We start from the raw sequence: 17,695 nt of genomic DNA, 5'->3' as shown, positions 1-17,695 counted from the left end.
CCCAACATCAACCCCTTTCTTTATATCCACATTGAGGAAACTTTACTTTATACCCCTCCATTTATCCACTTACCCTTACATTTTATTAAAAAAATACCAATTTTATCCTTATATATTTTTAACTAATTTATTATTTTATTTTTAAATATTTTTTAAATTTTATTTTGCTTACCGAAAGAGTTTACAAAAGAGTTCCGATAATATATTTTAACTTTTTTTGTGTGTACCGGAAGACTTTGCAAAAGAGTTCTGGTACATCAAAATTGACTACCAAAACTCTTACGGTATACAAAAAAAAATTAAAAAAATACATGAAAAATGTACCGGAATTCTTTTGCAAAGTCTTTTAATACATAAAAATTGACTACCGAAACTCTTTTGCAAAGTCTTCCGGTAAACAAAAGAATATTTAAAAAAATCTTGAAAAATGACTACCGGAACTCTTTTACAAAGTCTTCCGGTACACAAAAATTGACTACCAAAACTCTTTTACAAAGTCTTCCGGTACACAAAAATATATTTTAAAATATTCTTGAAAAATGACTACCAAAACTCTTTTGCAAAGTCTTCCGGTACACAACAATTAACTAACGGAACTCTTTTGCAAAGTCTTCCGATATAAAAAAAATATTTTAAAAAATATTTAAAAAATGCTTAAAATGATTACATGAACTCTTTTGTAAAGTATTTCGGTACATAAAAAATAAAAATTAAATTAAATTTAAAATAAAATAATAAAAATTAAAAATATAAGGATAAAATTGGTATTTTTATAAAATATAGAAGTATAGGGATAAATGTAAGGGTATGAGTAAAACTTTCTCATAGATATATTTAGATCTTATTTGGGCCTAAATGAATAGTCATGTGGTCATCTGATATCAAGACATGGTTAGTTGATAGTCATAGTCCAATCTCTATTTTCCTTGATGTTGTTCCTTACAATCACAGTTCCACTCAGATTTGAAAATTGAAATAGTTTATGCCTAATAAGACTCTTCTCTTTTATTGGGGGAGAGGGTGTTTCTCGTTAGCTAAGAATGGAAATAGTTCATGCCTAAGGTTATACCTGAAAACTTTAACACAGAAAATGTCATGTCTAACAATTCTAGTATTGCCAATTGAGCTAAATCTTCCTGACAAAAAGGCTTATATCTATTCATTGTTTCTATGTTAAATTTTTATTGCAACAATAAATACTAAAATCATATAGCTGAAAAGTTGTATACTCCTAAACCCACATATAGTTAGTTAAGTGTGTTAATATATATACTTAGTCTATGAACCTAATTAAGAACAAACGCATTATTTACATTATCCCAACAAAACAAAAAGTAGGCAATTTTTCAGGCTAAGTCAAACCTTTGAAAATATCAGGCTACGCTACACCTAAAAAGACTTTATCATACATACAATCAAGTTTAAATATTAAATTTGGGACACAAGTTAGACTTGCGTATTCTCTCCAAAAGAAAGAAGAAGAAAAAAGGTTAGGCTCATGTAATTAGAAAACTGCCTAGTTTAGCCTCTTTCCACCCACCCTTACACATAACTATCATCAATGCAAATAAAAACAAACTTGAGCATCGTAAATGTGGCCCTTTTATTTATTCTGACATCGCAAATAGTCTTCCAACTGCATTTTGACCTTGCTTATACTGTGGCGCGTTTGAATAAATTTGAATATGAAAGAGGTTCTAAATATTAACAATTATACATCTATAATGGAACAAATTTGACTAAAAATTACACAGAGAAAATTAGCTATTATCTATTTAGCTAGCCAAAAGAAATCTTGATAATAAAAAAAAGGGTAAAAAACTATATTGGTCTCTTATCAGTCAATGGACTGGATGTGAGATGGAACTGAGACCTGTACAGTAAGCAGCTGATTTTGAACCTTCAGAAACAGATTCCTGACAATTGCAAGCGCAAACAGAAAAATGAAAAGGAAATATCATTGACAGGAAACTTCCATCAAGCTAATCATTGGATGTAGTAAAAGACAGTCATCTCTGAAGCTAATCGGTTTGGATTGTTTGACTGACTTCTTGAAACTTGCATCTAAAAATGCAAAAAGAAACTCAAGACTTCAGCCATGAAAAATTCAAGCGAATAACTCTTCAAAATGCTAAAAAAGAAGTTTGACATTAAGAGCAATTATAAATTGTGGTACGACAAAAACAAGCAGCCCGTCTAATAATCATCTACAAGATTTTTTTACCACAACACCGAGAAATGTTTCTAATTCTAACCTACAAGATATGTGGTAGTAGGGATTGCATTTTTCTACATCTAAAGAATCATACCTGATAATCAGACAATTGTAACAAAAAATTCAGAGCTGAACTACTTCCATGGCTGTGACAAAGAAACGACAGGAGTTGATGCTTGTAATCCTTTTTTCCCGTGTATAGCAGACTTCAGCACATCATATTGTTCGGTCACAGAATCATACAAGGCTTTTGTATAAGCATCCTTAGCCTACTCCATACAGAATCCATGTTTCAATAATCAGATTAAGAGGTCAAAGAATCTAAAAGATCATTTAACTACACAGGTGTTGCTCATTATATTGCTAACTTGAATAAACTTTAATCAATTTCTATAACCTGCAAACATTAGCAAATATTAATACTAAGTTTCAGTAGAGGGTTTCATAGGTTAATAAGAGACGAGGTACTGCTCTGTTTTGTGTAGTATCTAAGTTTGTCATCCAGAGGCACACAGGGAAGGGTCTCTCCTTATATGCCTAAAAGCTTACATGAAATTTAAATGTGCAATATCAACAACAAAAACAAAATGATACTATCTGTACTTAATATTGTTTTATAAGTGGTGTCAAGTTGCATTGCATTCTTAAGCAATCACGTCTTCTCACTTCAAGCATAAAAAAATGTCAATAGGTGACTTATCCGAAAATGTTGATGTATAGAATCAAACGACAAAATAATAATTTTAAGACATAAGTTGAAATCAAAGTCATCAAATTTTCCTTACCTTTTCAGGATTTTCACAAGCAGCAGTGGTGTTGGAAAAGCTTATTTCTGGAGCAGTTGATATGCCAGTCCCATGATAGGATATAATTCTTTTCTCCCCAATTTCTTTTTCGACCTGCAAAATCATACCGTGTCAATAAAAATAAGAAAAATATATCAGGGCCAACTCTGAAAGGAATGAACCCCATACCTTTAGTGGAGGAGGCATTATGTCATGGCACAATATTGCCAAAGGATAGATATGACCTGGTGGACCTGAATGATCGACAAGCCTTCGCATATTATCCACTGAAGAAGAATCAAAGGGTGCCTGAATGCCTCATATAAGCATGGAAAAATCATACTCAGTATAGAAACATCACAGAATTGGCTGTATTACATTGAGGATGTTGTGCACTTAGGATCATTATTAGAGAACAGTTAGTGTAAGCTTGTAATCATTGGTTAGCAAATGCCTAGGCCTCAAGACTGACACTTATCAGCTTGAGTGTAACAAGGAACCTGCTATAGCAGGTTATCAGGTCAACTGTTTTGTCAAGTATAAAAGTAAAAGCAAAACAGATCCTATTTTTGTAACTGACATTTCAGAAATCAAAAGTTATTAAGAGACTCAAGATGAAAATCTCAATTCTACCTACTGACTATTAATAGCGGTCACTCCAGGCGCTATCCCGGGATTCTCTCCCGGTGCTGCAACCCTCCGCTACGGAGGAGCAGCGCGCATCCCAGTTTTGCATAGCGGCCAGGAAAGCTGGGATAGCGGGTTGCGGGAGCATTGTGCTTCCCAGCCCGGAGCGGTTATTAGGGCTTTTTTGGAGTGCAGAAAGACCTTTTTACCTTTTAAAAATTGGAAAATTGGAAAATTGGAAAATTTATTATAGCCTTTCGTGTTTTCTCCTCTCATTCGCATTTTCACCTTTCTCCATCGCATTTATTCTGTTCGCTGCTTCTCGCGTTTTTCGCTCGCCGCTTCTCTTGCCCCAACTCCTCTGCCTCAACTGCTCCAAGCTTCTCTCTATTCTTTTATTCTTCCTCTTCTCTACTTCTGTTTTCTGCTTTTCTATTTTTGTTCTCTATCTTGTTCTTCTCTATTCACTGTTTTTCTATTCGTTTTTAGGTTAATTTTAGTTTCAAATCATTGTTTTTTTTCTTTCTTTTAAAATAAGTAAAAAGGGGCAAAGTCATTTTGTGTTGATTGTTTTCAAAATTTAAGTTGTACTCTTCTGCATGTAAAAAAGGAATAAATAAATCAATCAAATTCCGGGAGGCTTCATAAAGTGCTTCCGTAGGAGTTAAACTTCCATTTGTCCATATTTCCAGAAATAGTATCTCTTGTTTTTTATTTCCATTCACATAAGAATGAATACTATGATTTGCATTTCTAACAGGCAAGAATACAGCATCTATAGTATAACTTCTATCTTGAATGTTGTTTAGTGTTTTTATACGATATCCCCACTTTCTCTCAATTTGTAATTCAATACACAAATTAATTGGTTCTGTTAGGTTAGCTATATGTTGTGTATTATTCAATACTCAGGGATTAATATAGGTAGATTATTCATATAATTAGTCCAAAAAGTTATTTAATCTACATTGAATATATATTGGCAGATTATTCATATAATTAGTCCAAAAAGTTATCCCGCTATCCCATTTTTGGGGTCGGACGCTCCGCTCCGCTCTCTGGGATTAATAACTAGAATCTAACATGGTATCACTTTGCTAGGTTGTGATCTAGGTTGTTTCCGTGGATGCAACACTACAACCGGTGCAATCACCGGTGGCTTCCACTCATGTTTCTGATTCTCAGTGCATTATGTCGAGGATTAAAGTAGTCTTCACTTCTCGCTCAACCGGTCGTTTCCATGGATGCGACACCGCAACCAGTGTAATCGCCACTGGTGGCTTCCACTCATGTTTCTGATTCTCCGTTGCTCGCAACTTTGCATTCTGTCGAGGATTCAAATCGTCTTCACTTCTCGCTCAAGATCGCTCAAAAACTTGACGAGAAAAACTTTCATTTATGTTGGCAACAGATTGAACCGTATAACAATGCACACAACCTCACTGAACTTGTGTGTAATCTAGTTCGCTTCCATGGATGTGACACCGCAACCGGTGCAATCGCCGATGGCTTCCACTCATGTTTCTGATTCTCCATCGCTCGCGACTTTACATTCTGTCGAGGATTCAAGTCGTCTTCACTTCTCGCTCAAGATCGCTCAAAAACATGACGTGAAAAACTTTCATTTATGGCGGCAACAGATTGAACTGTACAACAATGCATGCAATCTCACTGAATTTTTTGTGTGTACTCAAATTCCACTGAAATTTGTTGATGATGAAGCTCGCACAGCTGGTAATGTCAATCCTGAATATTCTCGTTGGCTTCAAAAGGATCAAATGCTCCTTTCTTGGCTTCAATCTATGCTTTTCCACTGAAATTCTCTCGCGTGTGCTTGGATGCACTCATTCACACCAACTCTGGGACCATTTATTCGGTTATTTCAAAAGCAAACTCGTGCTCGTGCTCAACAGTTGCGTGTTGAGCTTCGTGCTCTCGCTCTTGATAATTCTTCTGTCCAAGAATATCTTCTTAAGATTCGTAAAAAAAATTATTCTCTTGCGTCTATTGGTGTGATGCAATTCCTGCTTCTCATCACATAGATGTGGTTTTGGAAGGTCTTCCTGACCAGTAGTTTCTATAGTTGAAAGCAAATTTGGCTGTATGGATCTAGATGAAGTAGAAATTCTTCTTCTAGCTCATGAGCTTCGGTTGAACAGGTTTAAGAAATCATCTACACCAGATCTCGTTTATCCAGAAATCACTATAAACAAGTCCTAAGGGAGAAGAGTAAGTAAGTGGTTTGAGAGGCTTCAAACTGCCCTGCTTCAGCTTGGGTTTAAGGCTGGCAACTGTGACCCTTCACTTTTTATCTATCTTTCTCAAGGTCAAACTACCTATCTACTAGTTTATGTAGATGATATTATACTTACAGGCAGCTCTATTGAATGTAACTTTTTCTGTCAAGCACTTGGGTGACCTAGATCATTTTCTAGGTATTGAAGTGAGCACTCCACTCCAAATTCTCTTTTGTTAACCCAGTCTAAATACATCAGAGATTTGCTGCAGAAGACCAGTATGCTTGAAGCTAGTCCTGTCACCACTCCCATGCAGACTTCCTGCAAGATCACCAAAACAGGTTCAGCTGCAATGGTTGATCCTTATATGTACAGGTCAGTTGTAGGTGCATTACAGTATGCTACCATCACTAGACCTGACATTTCATACTCTGTCAACAAGGTTTGTCAGTTTATGGATCATCCCCTTGAAGCTCATTGGGTGGCAGTCAGAAGAATCTTGAGATATCTCAAGGGAACCATTGATCATGGTCTGCTTCTTTCACCTCTTCCTACCATGTCTTCTCTTCTCCTTCCATTCAGGTACTTTGTGATGCAGATTGGGCCTCTGATCCTAATGCCAGAAGGAGCACTTCTAGTGCAGCTATCTTTTTTGGCCCTAATCTCATCTCTTGGTGGTCTAGAAAGCAACAAGCGGTTGCTAGATCTAGCACTGAGGCTGAGTACAGAAGCCTTGGTCAGGCTACTGCAGACCTCCTTTGGTTCAAGGCTATTAAGGAATTGAGCGTCATCTCCAGAGTTCCCACCATTTTATGTGATAATCAGTCTGCAGTGCTATTGGCTCATAATCCCATCATGCATTCAAGGACCAAACACGTGGACAGAGCAATAATCTGACTTAGAGTACAACCAGGAGAGAATGAAGATAGCCCAATAAGCATGGAAATCATTACCAGTTATTTGTTTTCATGATAAACAAATCATAAGGTAATAAAATTATATGCTTGGTTTTCAACTGTAAACCAATTAAATACAAAAATGCTAGAACTCCACATTTGAGCCAAACCAGGACTTCACTTTTAACCCCATTCTCAGCCCAATGAACTATCCATGTACTTAAACTCTACCGAATTCAAATAGTATTTCTACTATTTTCAGTGAAAGGGTAACTAGGCAGCCTTTGCAAACAACTGATTATGCTTAAACAGAGTACTAGACATGGCTCGCCCGCTCTCCTCCTATCTAACTCTAACATACTTCCTAATACCTTCCTATAAGAATATAAAATACTATAGAAAATAAACATAATGACATGAGCTGGACTGCTGGAGTACTCTTTTTGGAAGCATTAACCAAGTTAATGGTATCATGTTTCCACATATACTTTCAAGTCCATTAATCATGTAGTGCGTGAAAAAGTAATACCTATAACAGGGTGGGAAGAAACATTTAGTACATAATTTATTACCTCACCCACCCCTCCCCTTCATCAGTACCTTTTATATATAGGAATTGTTCAATGCTTAATTTTAGTACTACACATAATTATCCAAGCCACCAACCATTCAACATTTGCAGTGGTTCTTTAGCATTAACTTAGCCGCCTATCTAATTCCAACATACTTCCTAATGCCTTCCTATAAGAATATAAAATAATATAGGAAATAAACATAATGACATGAGCTGGACTACTGGAGTACTCTTTTGGAAGCATTAACCCAGTTAATGGTATCATGTTTCCACATATAAATATCGATCTAAAATGTGGCAAGTTTTGAAACTTTAATGCATTTACAGATTTGACTTTTACAAGAAAGTGAACTTACCGGTGCCCATTCCCCAGAATTGGCAACTGGTCGATCCCTACCACCACTTGGAGCAATCCAAATTATTTGTGATCCACTCCTATAACAATAAAACAGTACATTAATATTTAACACTGGAACATCAATATAATGGATTTCTGACCAATCAACAACTATTACACACAACAGATACTATCTAAAGGGATCCTATCAACTGCTATTACATGCTCTTCCCTTTTAAGATTTGGATTCAACATATCCATTTTCAGGTTTCTAGAAAACATGCACTCAAATGATGCGTTGCGGTCTGAATTGGAATTTAAAAAATAAAAAAACAATCATTTTGCTATAAATCAGTATGTATATATACCTTAAAAGCATAGCCATTTCCTTCAGACTTCTTGTATTTGCTTTTCTTTTCATATCTACAAGTTCTGGATTATCAAGCATGTGCTTTTTCGAATAAACACAGATCAGATTCCTACAGAAATGAAAAATGTAATTGAAGAGTTTCAAAGTCAGCCTCATATAAATTAGGAAATATGCCAGCATAAATTTCAAATTTCATTAAAAAAAAAAGATCCACCTGCCAATACTGAAGGGCTTGCATAGAGGATCGGTTATAACTCTATCTCCTGCTACATAAATCTGTAAAACAAGAGCAGAATTCAATTAGTTCTGCATTTACATATATGAAAAATGTAATTAAAGAGTTTCAAAGTCAGCCTCATTTATAGACTGTACATTCAAATAGTCAGACAATACACATGCAAATTTTACCAAGTTTTCAGCAATATGTGGAAGTCGCATTTCAAGCAGCAATGCAATAATAGCTGGATCTGCTTCACTTTGGTGGTTTGACATCAAGATAATATTGTGCCCCTGCAGCAATTTGTCAAGCCTTTCAAACAACAGTCCTACATCTACGAGAATCTTAACATAGGGTAAATATACACAAGAACCGATAAATCAAAACCAAGGTTAACACTTCATGAAAGGTAGTGAACATTCCACCAGTACTCTCATTGATATAGTAGTACTTTATGGGGGAAATTAGATATACAACAACAGCTTCATCAACTCAGAGTCACGTGATTTGGTCAGTTACCACAATCTAGATTTAAGATTGATTTGTTAAAAGAAAAAAAGGTGCGACATAATTAGCATGGTAGCGCATTAAAATAAATAACAGTTATTTTTCATATTGTCCGCCACTTTAAGAAGACTATCTTTTTCACATCACATGCATAAACTCCATATATGTCAACCTTACGCATATTGCGTAGAGATACCAACATTAGAACTTGGTTATTGTACATATTTTAAGAGAGGACTATTTGACTTTCTAAATCCCTTCGCCTTTTCTCAGGGGTAAAATGTTCTGCCAATATTTTACAGTAAGCAAATGAATAATCTTACAATGTAAAAGTAGGCATGTTAGAAATTTGCACCTGCTTAAGTTGTTCTTCCATTTGAATGAAAAGGGGCATGTTACCAACATAAGAAGTTCTGCAGAAAAAGCATCCCATTTAAGAATAGATATGAGGTGCAGTAAGATGGAGTTGGCATGCATATGAAAGCGCAACACGAAGCCTACTTCTGAAGGCATGCATGGTTCCAAATATTTAAATTAAGAATGTGAACAAAAAAAAACAGCGATGTGACTTCTATACATACATACAACTAAGAAGGATTGAGTTATTTTTCAAAAAAAAAAAAAGGATCAAGTTAACAATAGATAAACTCAGCAAGGGAGTAAAAAGCCGAACAAGTGCCGCCTTGTCTGCATAAATCATAAATTCATAAGAGATCTTCATCTGAGGGCACAAAGAAAACTGAGGATGAAGCCCAGTAAAGTGTAGTTAAAATATGCAAAGGCATAAATTTTTTGGTTATATTTTGTCATTTATATCCTATGGTTAAACATGAGCAACTTATAACTAAACACAAATGTAACTGAATTGATGGGCATCCCACTGCAGTGCCTAATGGGTATTTCAAACCAAGTTTAGCCGATAAAGAAGAAAAGTAGAGAAGGAAGGGGCAGGAATGAAAACGTGTTGGACAAGTGTCAAAAGGGAAAAGGAAGATTCTACATGATGGAAACAGGGGAAGGGGTAGCAATATGATGTAGGGATTTCAACAAAACAGGAGTATGGATCTGCAAAAGAAAATCTGGGAGGCTTTGAGGCAGGAAGGATAGCATCTAGCTTCTCCCATTTATTATTTTATTTTCCATCTGCGTGTACATATTGTAAAGAGATCGCTTCTCCAAATTGCTCTTACATTGTCTGCATAAATAACAAATCTACTATCCAGGTGTCATAGACTCATATCATATGCAAATATTTATAGCAGCTGAGAGAAATTGAAAACCAATGCATTCAGGATGTATAAGCCAGCAGCAGATACCAATAGTAGAGTAAACAAAATTAATCTGCAATCACTCATTGTTCTCGGTGTCCAAGGTATTTGCTTGCGGTTTGTAGAGAGATGATGCCATCTGGAGTGTGTCTCCGGGACTCCACAAACCAAAGAGCACTCAGCTTACATGCTTCACTAAAAAACTTAACCAATAAGGCTATTAACTTGCATACAATTGCTCCACCTACTACTCTACTTCTAAAGAAATTTTCTCCTTAAGCCTAAGTGTGAGTTGTCTTACAATCAGGCCAAGTTCCATAACATATTCCTATGGGTTATAGAGTATGGACAACCCGTTCACAAACATCTTATACTTCCTATCACAGTCTTAGCTTATAGTAACAAAATCTACATATATGAGTAATATCCAAGCAGGAAATTTCACTAATCACATTTGTAGACTATCAAGGAGCAAAGTGAAATACAACACCAACAACAACAACTAAGCCTTAACACACTAAGTGAGGTCAGCTACATGGATCAACTGTCGTTATAATGATCTATTAAGGACCATGTTTCTATTCAAATCATTAATCTCGAGATCTTTCTTAATAACTTCTTTGAAAATCTTTCTAGGTCTTCCCTTTCCTCTAATTGTTTGTCTTCTCTCCATCTGGTCTACCCTCCTTACTATAGAATATCCTGGTCTTCTCTCTACATGCTCAAACCACCTAAGTCTATTTTCCACCATCTTCTCCACTATAGGCGCTACTCCGACCAAAGTTATTAATAGTGGCCGCTATCGGCGCTATCCCGAGAATCTCATGGAGCGGGTCACGGGGCGCTACCCGCGTGGAGCGGTTTGACTGGGTTTTTTTTTACTTTTCTATTTGTGCATTTGCGATTTTACCCTTAAGTTTGAAAGGGTCAAAATAGCTTACAATTACATTTGGGATTAGTTTCGTGTTTCTCTTTGCTTCGTCTTTTCTCAGCTCGTCTTCTCCATCAACCCTAACGGCCGCTCATCCTCGTCTTCAAAACTCCGGCGCTCTTCCTCTAGCCACTCTCCGGCGCTCCTCCTAATAGTACTCTAAGTTTGATTTCTATGTTTGTTTTTGAATTGGAGGAATAGTTTGAAGCATTGTACTTTGATATTTGATTTTATAAATCTTTTATGGATGTTGTGTTATTTGTTTAGTTTTACATTAAATATATAGGTAGATTATTCATAAAAGATTATCCCGCTTTCCGCTATTCCACTTTTGGGATCGGCCGCTCCGCTCTGCTATCCAAGATTAATAACTCTGACCCTGACACTCTCTCTAATATTTTCACATCCACCGCAGCAGCAGCATCTCTTCTGCATTTACTTTATTATTTACTTTACTCTCGTGTTGATATTTAACAGCCCAACAGAAGTAAACTAAACTGATGAATACCAAACAGAAATAAGAGTAGAAAATATAGCTTGTAACTCACTCGAAATCAACTAAGGGACGAATATAATTTTGACCAAACATGTAGTAGTCAAAAGGCTCTCTCTTTGCTTTGTGGTGTGCTTCAAAGACAAAAGGCTCCTGTTAAAAATCAGTCCGATTTTTTAGCATGATATTTAATAACACAAAACTATAGCATGATTAACTTGCATAGATGCAAAAGAATATGAAAATTACAAAAATCAAAGACTCTCCGCATGCATGGAAACAATTTGCAAAGCATATTCTAGAATTCAAGCTTACCTTCACATCCAAAAATATGCGATCTAATAAGGCAGTCATATTTGATAATACAATTTCATTTGCTTTGGGATCTCCACTTTTAATAACCTGAAACATGGTGGCATAGAAAAGGAAATGTAACCAAGTCACTTGTCAAAACCTGAATTAACACATTAATTGAAACCTTATAAACATGAAGATAAGACATAAGGTTATAAACTTACTGCACTTTTATAATTAAGGTACACTTCTTCCATCCCTGCAGCAATACTAGCAGGCAAAGTTCCCGCTTCTACTTCTTTCTTAATTCCAGAAAGAACATCTTCATACAAACAAATCAATACGACAAAAAAAATCAATACTAATACTATTATTAATAATAATCAATCTTCAATATCTTCAATATTAAAATAAGTAAACCAGAAACAAAATTATATACAAACAAAAAAAAAATTCCTTCCTAGTCCCAATTTCAATTAACAATAGTCAAACCACTAAAAAATAAAGCAGCAGCAACAAACTTCAACCAATCAGCATAAGCATAAATAAACTTCAAAAAACAATAACTAACTATATTAACACAAAAAAATAATAATACATATAATTATATTCAATCACTTGTATTTTTCGAAGGTATTATCTGTTTCTAACTTCATAATCACGCTTTCTTAATTCATTTTGAATATAAAAAAAAGGCACAAATCGAGCGAATCCTGAACATGCAAGATTTGAATTTAAAAAAGTAAAGAAAGAGAAATGGCGAATAGGAGAGTATATGAGTAAGAGTAAGAAAGTACCTTGTTCATTTTGAGCGTTGAGAAAAGTGCGAGAAGAAACGGAAGAGGTCATGTTCGCGGAAACAACGTTTTTCTCTTTATGTTTAACAATGTTGAAAGCGAGTGAACAATGAGAAGTGGAAGTTATAGAAGAAGAAGAAATTGAAGAGCGAAGAGAAAGAGTAGAACGAAGAGGTTTAGAATTTGAAGCCCTAAAAGGTGAGAAAAACGCGGTTGAAGGAGAACAACACGGTGTGGAGAAGATAAACATAGTTTTCATTTTGTGACGGTAATTAATGTGTGACGCACAGTGAGCGAAAGAATCGGTCATCTTCTTCAGAGAAAGGTTCAAGAATTCGAGAGAAGGATAGGATTTTGGTGAATGAATCAGAGTCTAATGTGTGCAAGGGTGAAAGGGTCTTTTCTGGTTGCCATTGTTGGAACCAATCGTTTTGGAGGTGCTGTTGTTTTGACACGTGGAGTTTCATTTCAACGGATAAGATTCGTTCTGATTTTATTTTAATCTTGTCTTGAATATTTTTGTTTTCTTTTTTGTATATTGCTTGATTTTGTGATACGCATATCGTTTTCTTGTGGGATAGGATGGCTTAAACTTAGTATGTAAGGTAATAATAGCTTAAGCTTTGTCCATATATTGTACTATATCTTTTTAATTTAACATTGCAATAGATATATATTTTGACGAAAATGTATAAAGACAATGCACCTTATACCTTGTTGATTAATTCAACTCTTATGCATCTTAATTATGATTATACTAGGAAAATATTTGTCAAACTCCTATAAATTGACTATGTCAATTAAATAACTTGTAGATATTTCTGGTCCATATTAGTTATACATATTCGATCCCCCACAGTTAAAGACATTGAGTATATCATAAAATCACATGAATCACGAGGAAATACTATTTTCATTTTTTATTTTTGTTTTCACATTCATCGCTTTCACTTTTTATTTTTGTTTTCACATTCATCGCAGCGAATGCCACCGCCGACAACTTTTTCTGTTATACACTTATATCATATCAGAAAATTTGACTTCACCACATTCATCGCAGCGAATGCCACCGCCGACAACTTTTTCTGTTATGCACTTATATCATATCAGAAAATTTGACTTCACATTTAAAAACATTACATAAACTTGTGATTACAAAAAGAATCAAAAAGAAAAAGGTGTACTCCGTATTAGAAATCTTGGTTCGTATTTGAATTCATAAGTCTTAATATAGAAACATTGATATTGATATATTTAGAAACTTTCAATTAGAATTGATTTTGCATCTAATATTAATTCTAACTAAAGTAATTTGTATGTGTCAAAAGAAAAACTAAAGCAATTTGTAATTTTTGCCTCCAAAAATAAATTTTACACAGACATGTTCAATTCTTTTTCACATGAATATGTCTGATGATAAATTATTTTACCTTAAACTTCAACTCAATGAAAATTATTTTTTGTATTGGTAATGAATTTGGCAAAATTACAGTGTGCCAAGTAATTTTGACAAAAGCTGCCCTCTAAAATAAAAAATAAAAAAATCACTGTAATTTCGCCAAATTCACCCACAAGCATAAACTTAGTTTTTGGAGTAGTAACGAGGATTACGCCAAATTCACCCACAAACATAAACTTAGTTTTTGGAGTAGTAACGAGGATTAGATATCCATGTGAAAAAACTGTAATTCATCAATAATAACATAGCTTAAAAGAGAAAAATATCTAGCATCTCAACAAGAAACTACATTAATTTGCTAAATCTCAGTGACTGTCTTTAAATACTGTTTCATAAAACTCATGTAATACTATTGATCTTTATCAACCGAGGGTTCTCTTGGAAATAACAAAACTGCACCAAACCAATTTAACCAAGGAAGTTCATGATCACCAAATGAAGCACCAAATTGCAGAGAACAAAATCAGCAAAAGCACGCTCGGGCGCAAGATCCTGCAGAAGAATGAAGGACTAGATTATTAAAAGAATATATCAAGTGAAAAAAATCATATGAAGATAGCACAGCACTTCTTCATTTCCTTTTGTTCTTGCTTTGTTTTGTCTAGTTAAAGATGCAGGGATCTAGAATCTAGCTTCTCTAAAGTGAGTCAAGTGAAAGAGCAATGGTTGTTATTTCAAAAAAAAACATATGATTTGTTATGATATACTCACATTATCCACTTTTAATTTGTTAATAATCAATGGTTGATAATGCACACTTTACACTTTAAAGTGAGTTGTTCACTTCAGAGGAGCTGGATCCATGGATGTAAGTGTAAAATTATAATTTTACAAGGTAGTTGAAATATAATATGGAAAATAAAAAAGAAAGCAAATATAAAGATATTATGGGAATTTGCAGGTCTCTATCATTTACATCAAGACAAAATCAAAACAGAAAAGAGAATAATGTTTACCTTGAATTCCTTGTTCTCTTTGTTGACTTGGATCCGGAGACAAACTGATTCAAAATAAAGGATTATAGTAAAGATAAGGAAGGCAAGAACTAAATTTGTGCACATGTATCAAGTAGGTTTAGAAATCTCAGTTTATTGGTATATAAATAAATGGGCATAACATGCTAACTCACTAATCGGAAAAGATCATTGACACTTACCAGCCAGAACCGCGGTTCCTACACAAGAGAGTACTCCAGAAAGGAAGGAGTTAAATGGAAATGTTCCAACCAGAGCCATGTAAACTACCTATTCATAAAAAAATAATAATAATGTAAGTCTTAACAAGAGTATTACATGTTAACATAACATAGTTTCCGACCTCAAACCATGACCAAAAACTAATTTCTATTTGCAGTTTTTTTTAACGGTTAAAAGTGAGAACTTGTTATACTAGAAACTGGAAGAGTATTCAGTAAAGTAGGATTAGTAGATAACACATTTCTGGTGGTAGTTCATCAGCCAACAATCTGCCACAACATTGTTTTGCTAGAATAGCTAAGCAAGAGCTATCTTATTACAATTTCTTCTAGTGCATGGGTGAATGTACATCCTCAATGCTGCTGACCTAAAGAAATGCAATCACCTACAAGTTCTAAGCAATTGAATCCTGCTTCTGTATTTAGGAGTGATTTTGCTTTTTTTGAAGCTTAGAACTCGGTTTAATGAAAGTTACATAGTGATTGTGTTTCAAATTCCTGCATAAATTTATGCATATCTTTTGCAGAATCCATATTCTGTTGGTAGTTCATCGTTCTAGGAAGAGAACATATTTCATATGAACTCTTTTGTAATGAATTAATGTTTTAAGCCTAGAATATAAATGAGGGAAAATGAACCTAATTGTTGTGGCGTATTGTTTGTAGAGAAACATATTTTGAAACTAATATTTAAGACATAAATCAGAGAGATAACAAAAAAAAACTCCCCGCCCTTACCTTCTAGCTTACATGCGTGTAAGGGGAATGTAGAAACATACATAAGTGAATTTAGTTCATGTTTAAATCACACATGATTATCATTCAATTTAAATTCCAATTTGGACTTCAAATGTAATTGTATGATTATAAATTCATGGCTCTGAAATCTCCTATTTGTAATTGCATAACAAATCACTTCATTGAGTTGGTACAAAAAGTTAACAATGTCTTATTCTCAGGGTTGAATGAGGGAAAATCAGAAGCTTGTTTTATCATCTAAACATAGCCTAATCATTAATCAACGTATGCTATGAAGGATCGTTAACAGTTATAAAAAACACCTACAACACATGCATACAGAATAATTGCTTTACCTGAAACAAATAAAAAAAATTCAGGAAAATAACATTATTTTCATTTTTATATTTATTCAAATCTAGATCAATTAAAATTGAAGACGATGAATCCGGCTATTGCAGATGCAGAATCAAACAAAAACGAGAGATCTGTGGGAAATTGAGGGGTGGGTACCTGAAGGAGTGCGGTGAAAACAGCGAAGACAACATAGAGATCGATGATCTGAAAAAAAGAGAGAAATTGGGGTTAGAGAAGAGTAAAAAATTTAGGAGAAATGAAATGAAAGGGGAAAGAGGAATGGGACCTTGAGATTTGTAGGTGTGGCGGAATATGCAGACCAAATAGCGTGGAATAGATCTTGTGCATCCTTCGTGGTGGAAGATGTCTTTGCCATTCTCTTCTCTGCCTTCGCTTCACTCTCTCTCTCTCGAAACTCTATAACTTGAAACTGTTTCAACTGAAGTCGTCGTCGTCACTTGTGATTTTTCTCTCTTTTTTTGTGTGTATTTTTAGTCCAAAGATTCAGTCCAAACATTGTTTTTCATTTTACATTTGGGAGTGCTACTTTTTGCACCCTAGTAGTACAGGGGTATGCATGGATGATGAACCAAACCAAATTAAATCATATATATCGTTCGGTTTGGTTCTTAAAACCATTTTCATAAAATCAATTTATTTTTTAGAAATCGGTTTATAAGTGGATCGGTTCGATTTTAAACCGGTTTTTAAAAAAAAATAGTTAAAAAAAAACAGTTTTTATATCAATTTCTTTTAAATTATTTTTTTATTTTTTTTAAAAAATCAATTTTATAAAAAAATAGTTTTTAAAACTATATTTTTAAAAAATCAATTTTATATCAAAAATAATTTTATTTTCTTTTAACTAACTTTTTTATTTTCACTAATTATAAAACTATTTTATATAAAAAAAATATTTATTTTAAAAAATGACTTTAAATTTGACTTTTATAATCACCACAAATAATATCTCGATTAAAAACAATTCCAAAGTATAATGTGTTATAAAAACGGCCATAAAATAAAATAATTATGAATCATATCTCTATAAATCATAATTGTTCATAAAATAAATAACTCATCAAAAAAATTGTTCAAATTTCTAAAATCTCTCATAATTGTTCATAAACAAATTTTATGAGGTTTTAAAATATTTTTTCTTTTAAATTAACAATTTTTTTAGAAAAAAAATAACAAATATTCAGAAAAAAGAAAAATATATATATAAAAAAAATTTAAATAATAAAATTATATTCTGAAAATAAAAAAAAAAATCTATTTTTTTTAAAAAACATTTTTTTACTGAAAAAAATACAAAATATTTTTGATAAAAATTATCTTTTTTTATTTAGAAAAAAATAATAATTTTATTTGAAAAAAAATATCAAATATAATTTT

General features: G+C 33.7%; 2 protein-coding genes across 3 annotated transcripts; both read right to left on the bottom strand.

The window, feature by feature from the left end:
- Positions 1-1,579: 1,579 nt before the first annotated feature.
- On the bottom strand, positions 1,580-13,085 carry LOC127119786 (glycerol-3-phosphate acyltransferase, chloroplastic). 2 transcript variants are annotated; one of them, XM_051050105.1, is made up of 13 exons: positions 12,549-13,075; positions 11,976-12,073; positions 11,773-11,859; positions 11,513-11,610; positions 9,121-9,178; positions 8,450-8,551; positions 8,256-8,317; positions 8,040-8,150; positions 7,691-7,769; positions 3,190-3,309; positions 3,001-3,114; positions 2,310-2,484; positions 1,580-1,916 (listed from the first exon to the last, which is right to left on the bottom strand). In XM_051050105.1, the coding sequence occupies exons 1-12, from the start codon at positions 12,856-12,858 to the stop codon at positions 2,350-2,352; spliced, it is 1,374 nt and encodes a 457-aa protein (XP_050906062.1). In that variant the 5' UTR covers positions 12,859-13,075; the 3' UTR covers positions 1,580-1,916; positions 2,310-2,349. The 2 variants fall into 2 exon arrangements, with proteins under 2 accessions (XP_050906062.1, NP_001414449.1); NM_001427520.1 differs by having other exon boundaries at positions 1,590-2,064; positions 12,549-13,085.
- Positions 13,086-14,135: 1,050 nt separating this feature from the next.
- LOC127119785 (dolichyl-diphosphooligosaccharide--protein glycosyltransferase subunit DAD1) lies at positions 14,136-16,866 on the bottom strand. Its single transcript, NM_001427519.1, has 5 exons — positions 16,584-16,866; positions 16,454-16,501; positions 15,164-15,251; positions 14,964-15,007; positions 14,136-14,499 (listed from the first exon to the last, which is right to left on the bottom strand). The coding sequence occupies exons 1-5, from the start codon at positions 16,671-16,673 to the stop codon at positions 14,416-14,418; spliced, it is 354 nt and encodes a 117-aa protein (NP_001414448.1). The 5' UTR covers positions 16,674-16,866; the 3' UTR covers positions 14,136-14,415.
- Between the last annotated feature and the right edge of the window lie 829 nt (positions 16,867-17,695).

Source organism: Lathyrus oleraceus, chromosome 2, assembly GCF_024323335.1.
Source record: "Lathyrus oleraceus cultivar Zhongwan6 chromosome 2, CAAS_Psat_ZW6_1.0, whole genome shotgun sequence".
Classification (NCBI taxonomy): domain Eukaryota; kingdom Viridiplantae; phylum Streptophyta; class Magnoliopsida; order Fabales; family Fabaceae; genus Lathyrus; species Lathyrus oleraceus.
Note: the sequence above shows the minus strand (reverse complement) of the source record. Positions and strands in the feature narration are given on the sequence as shown.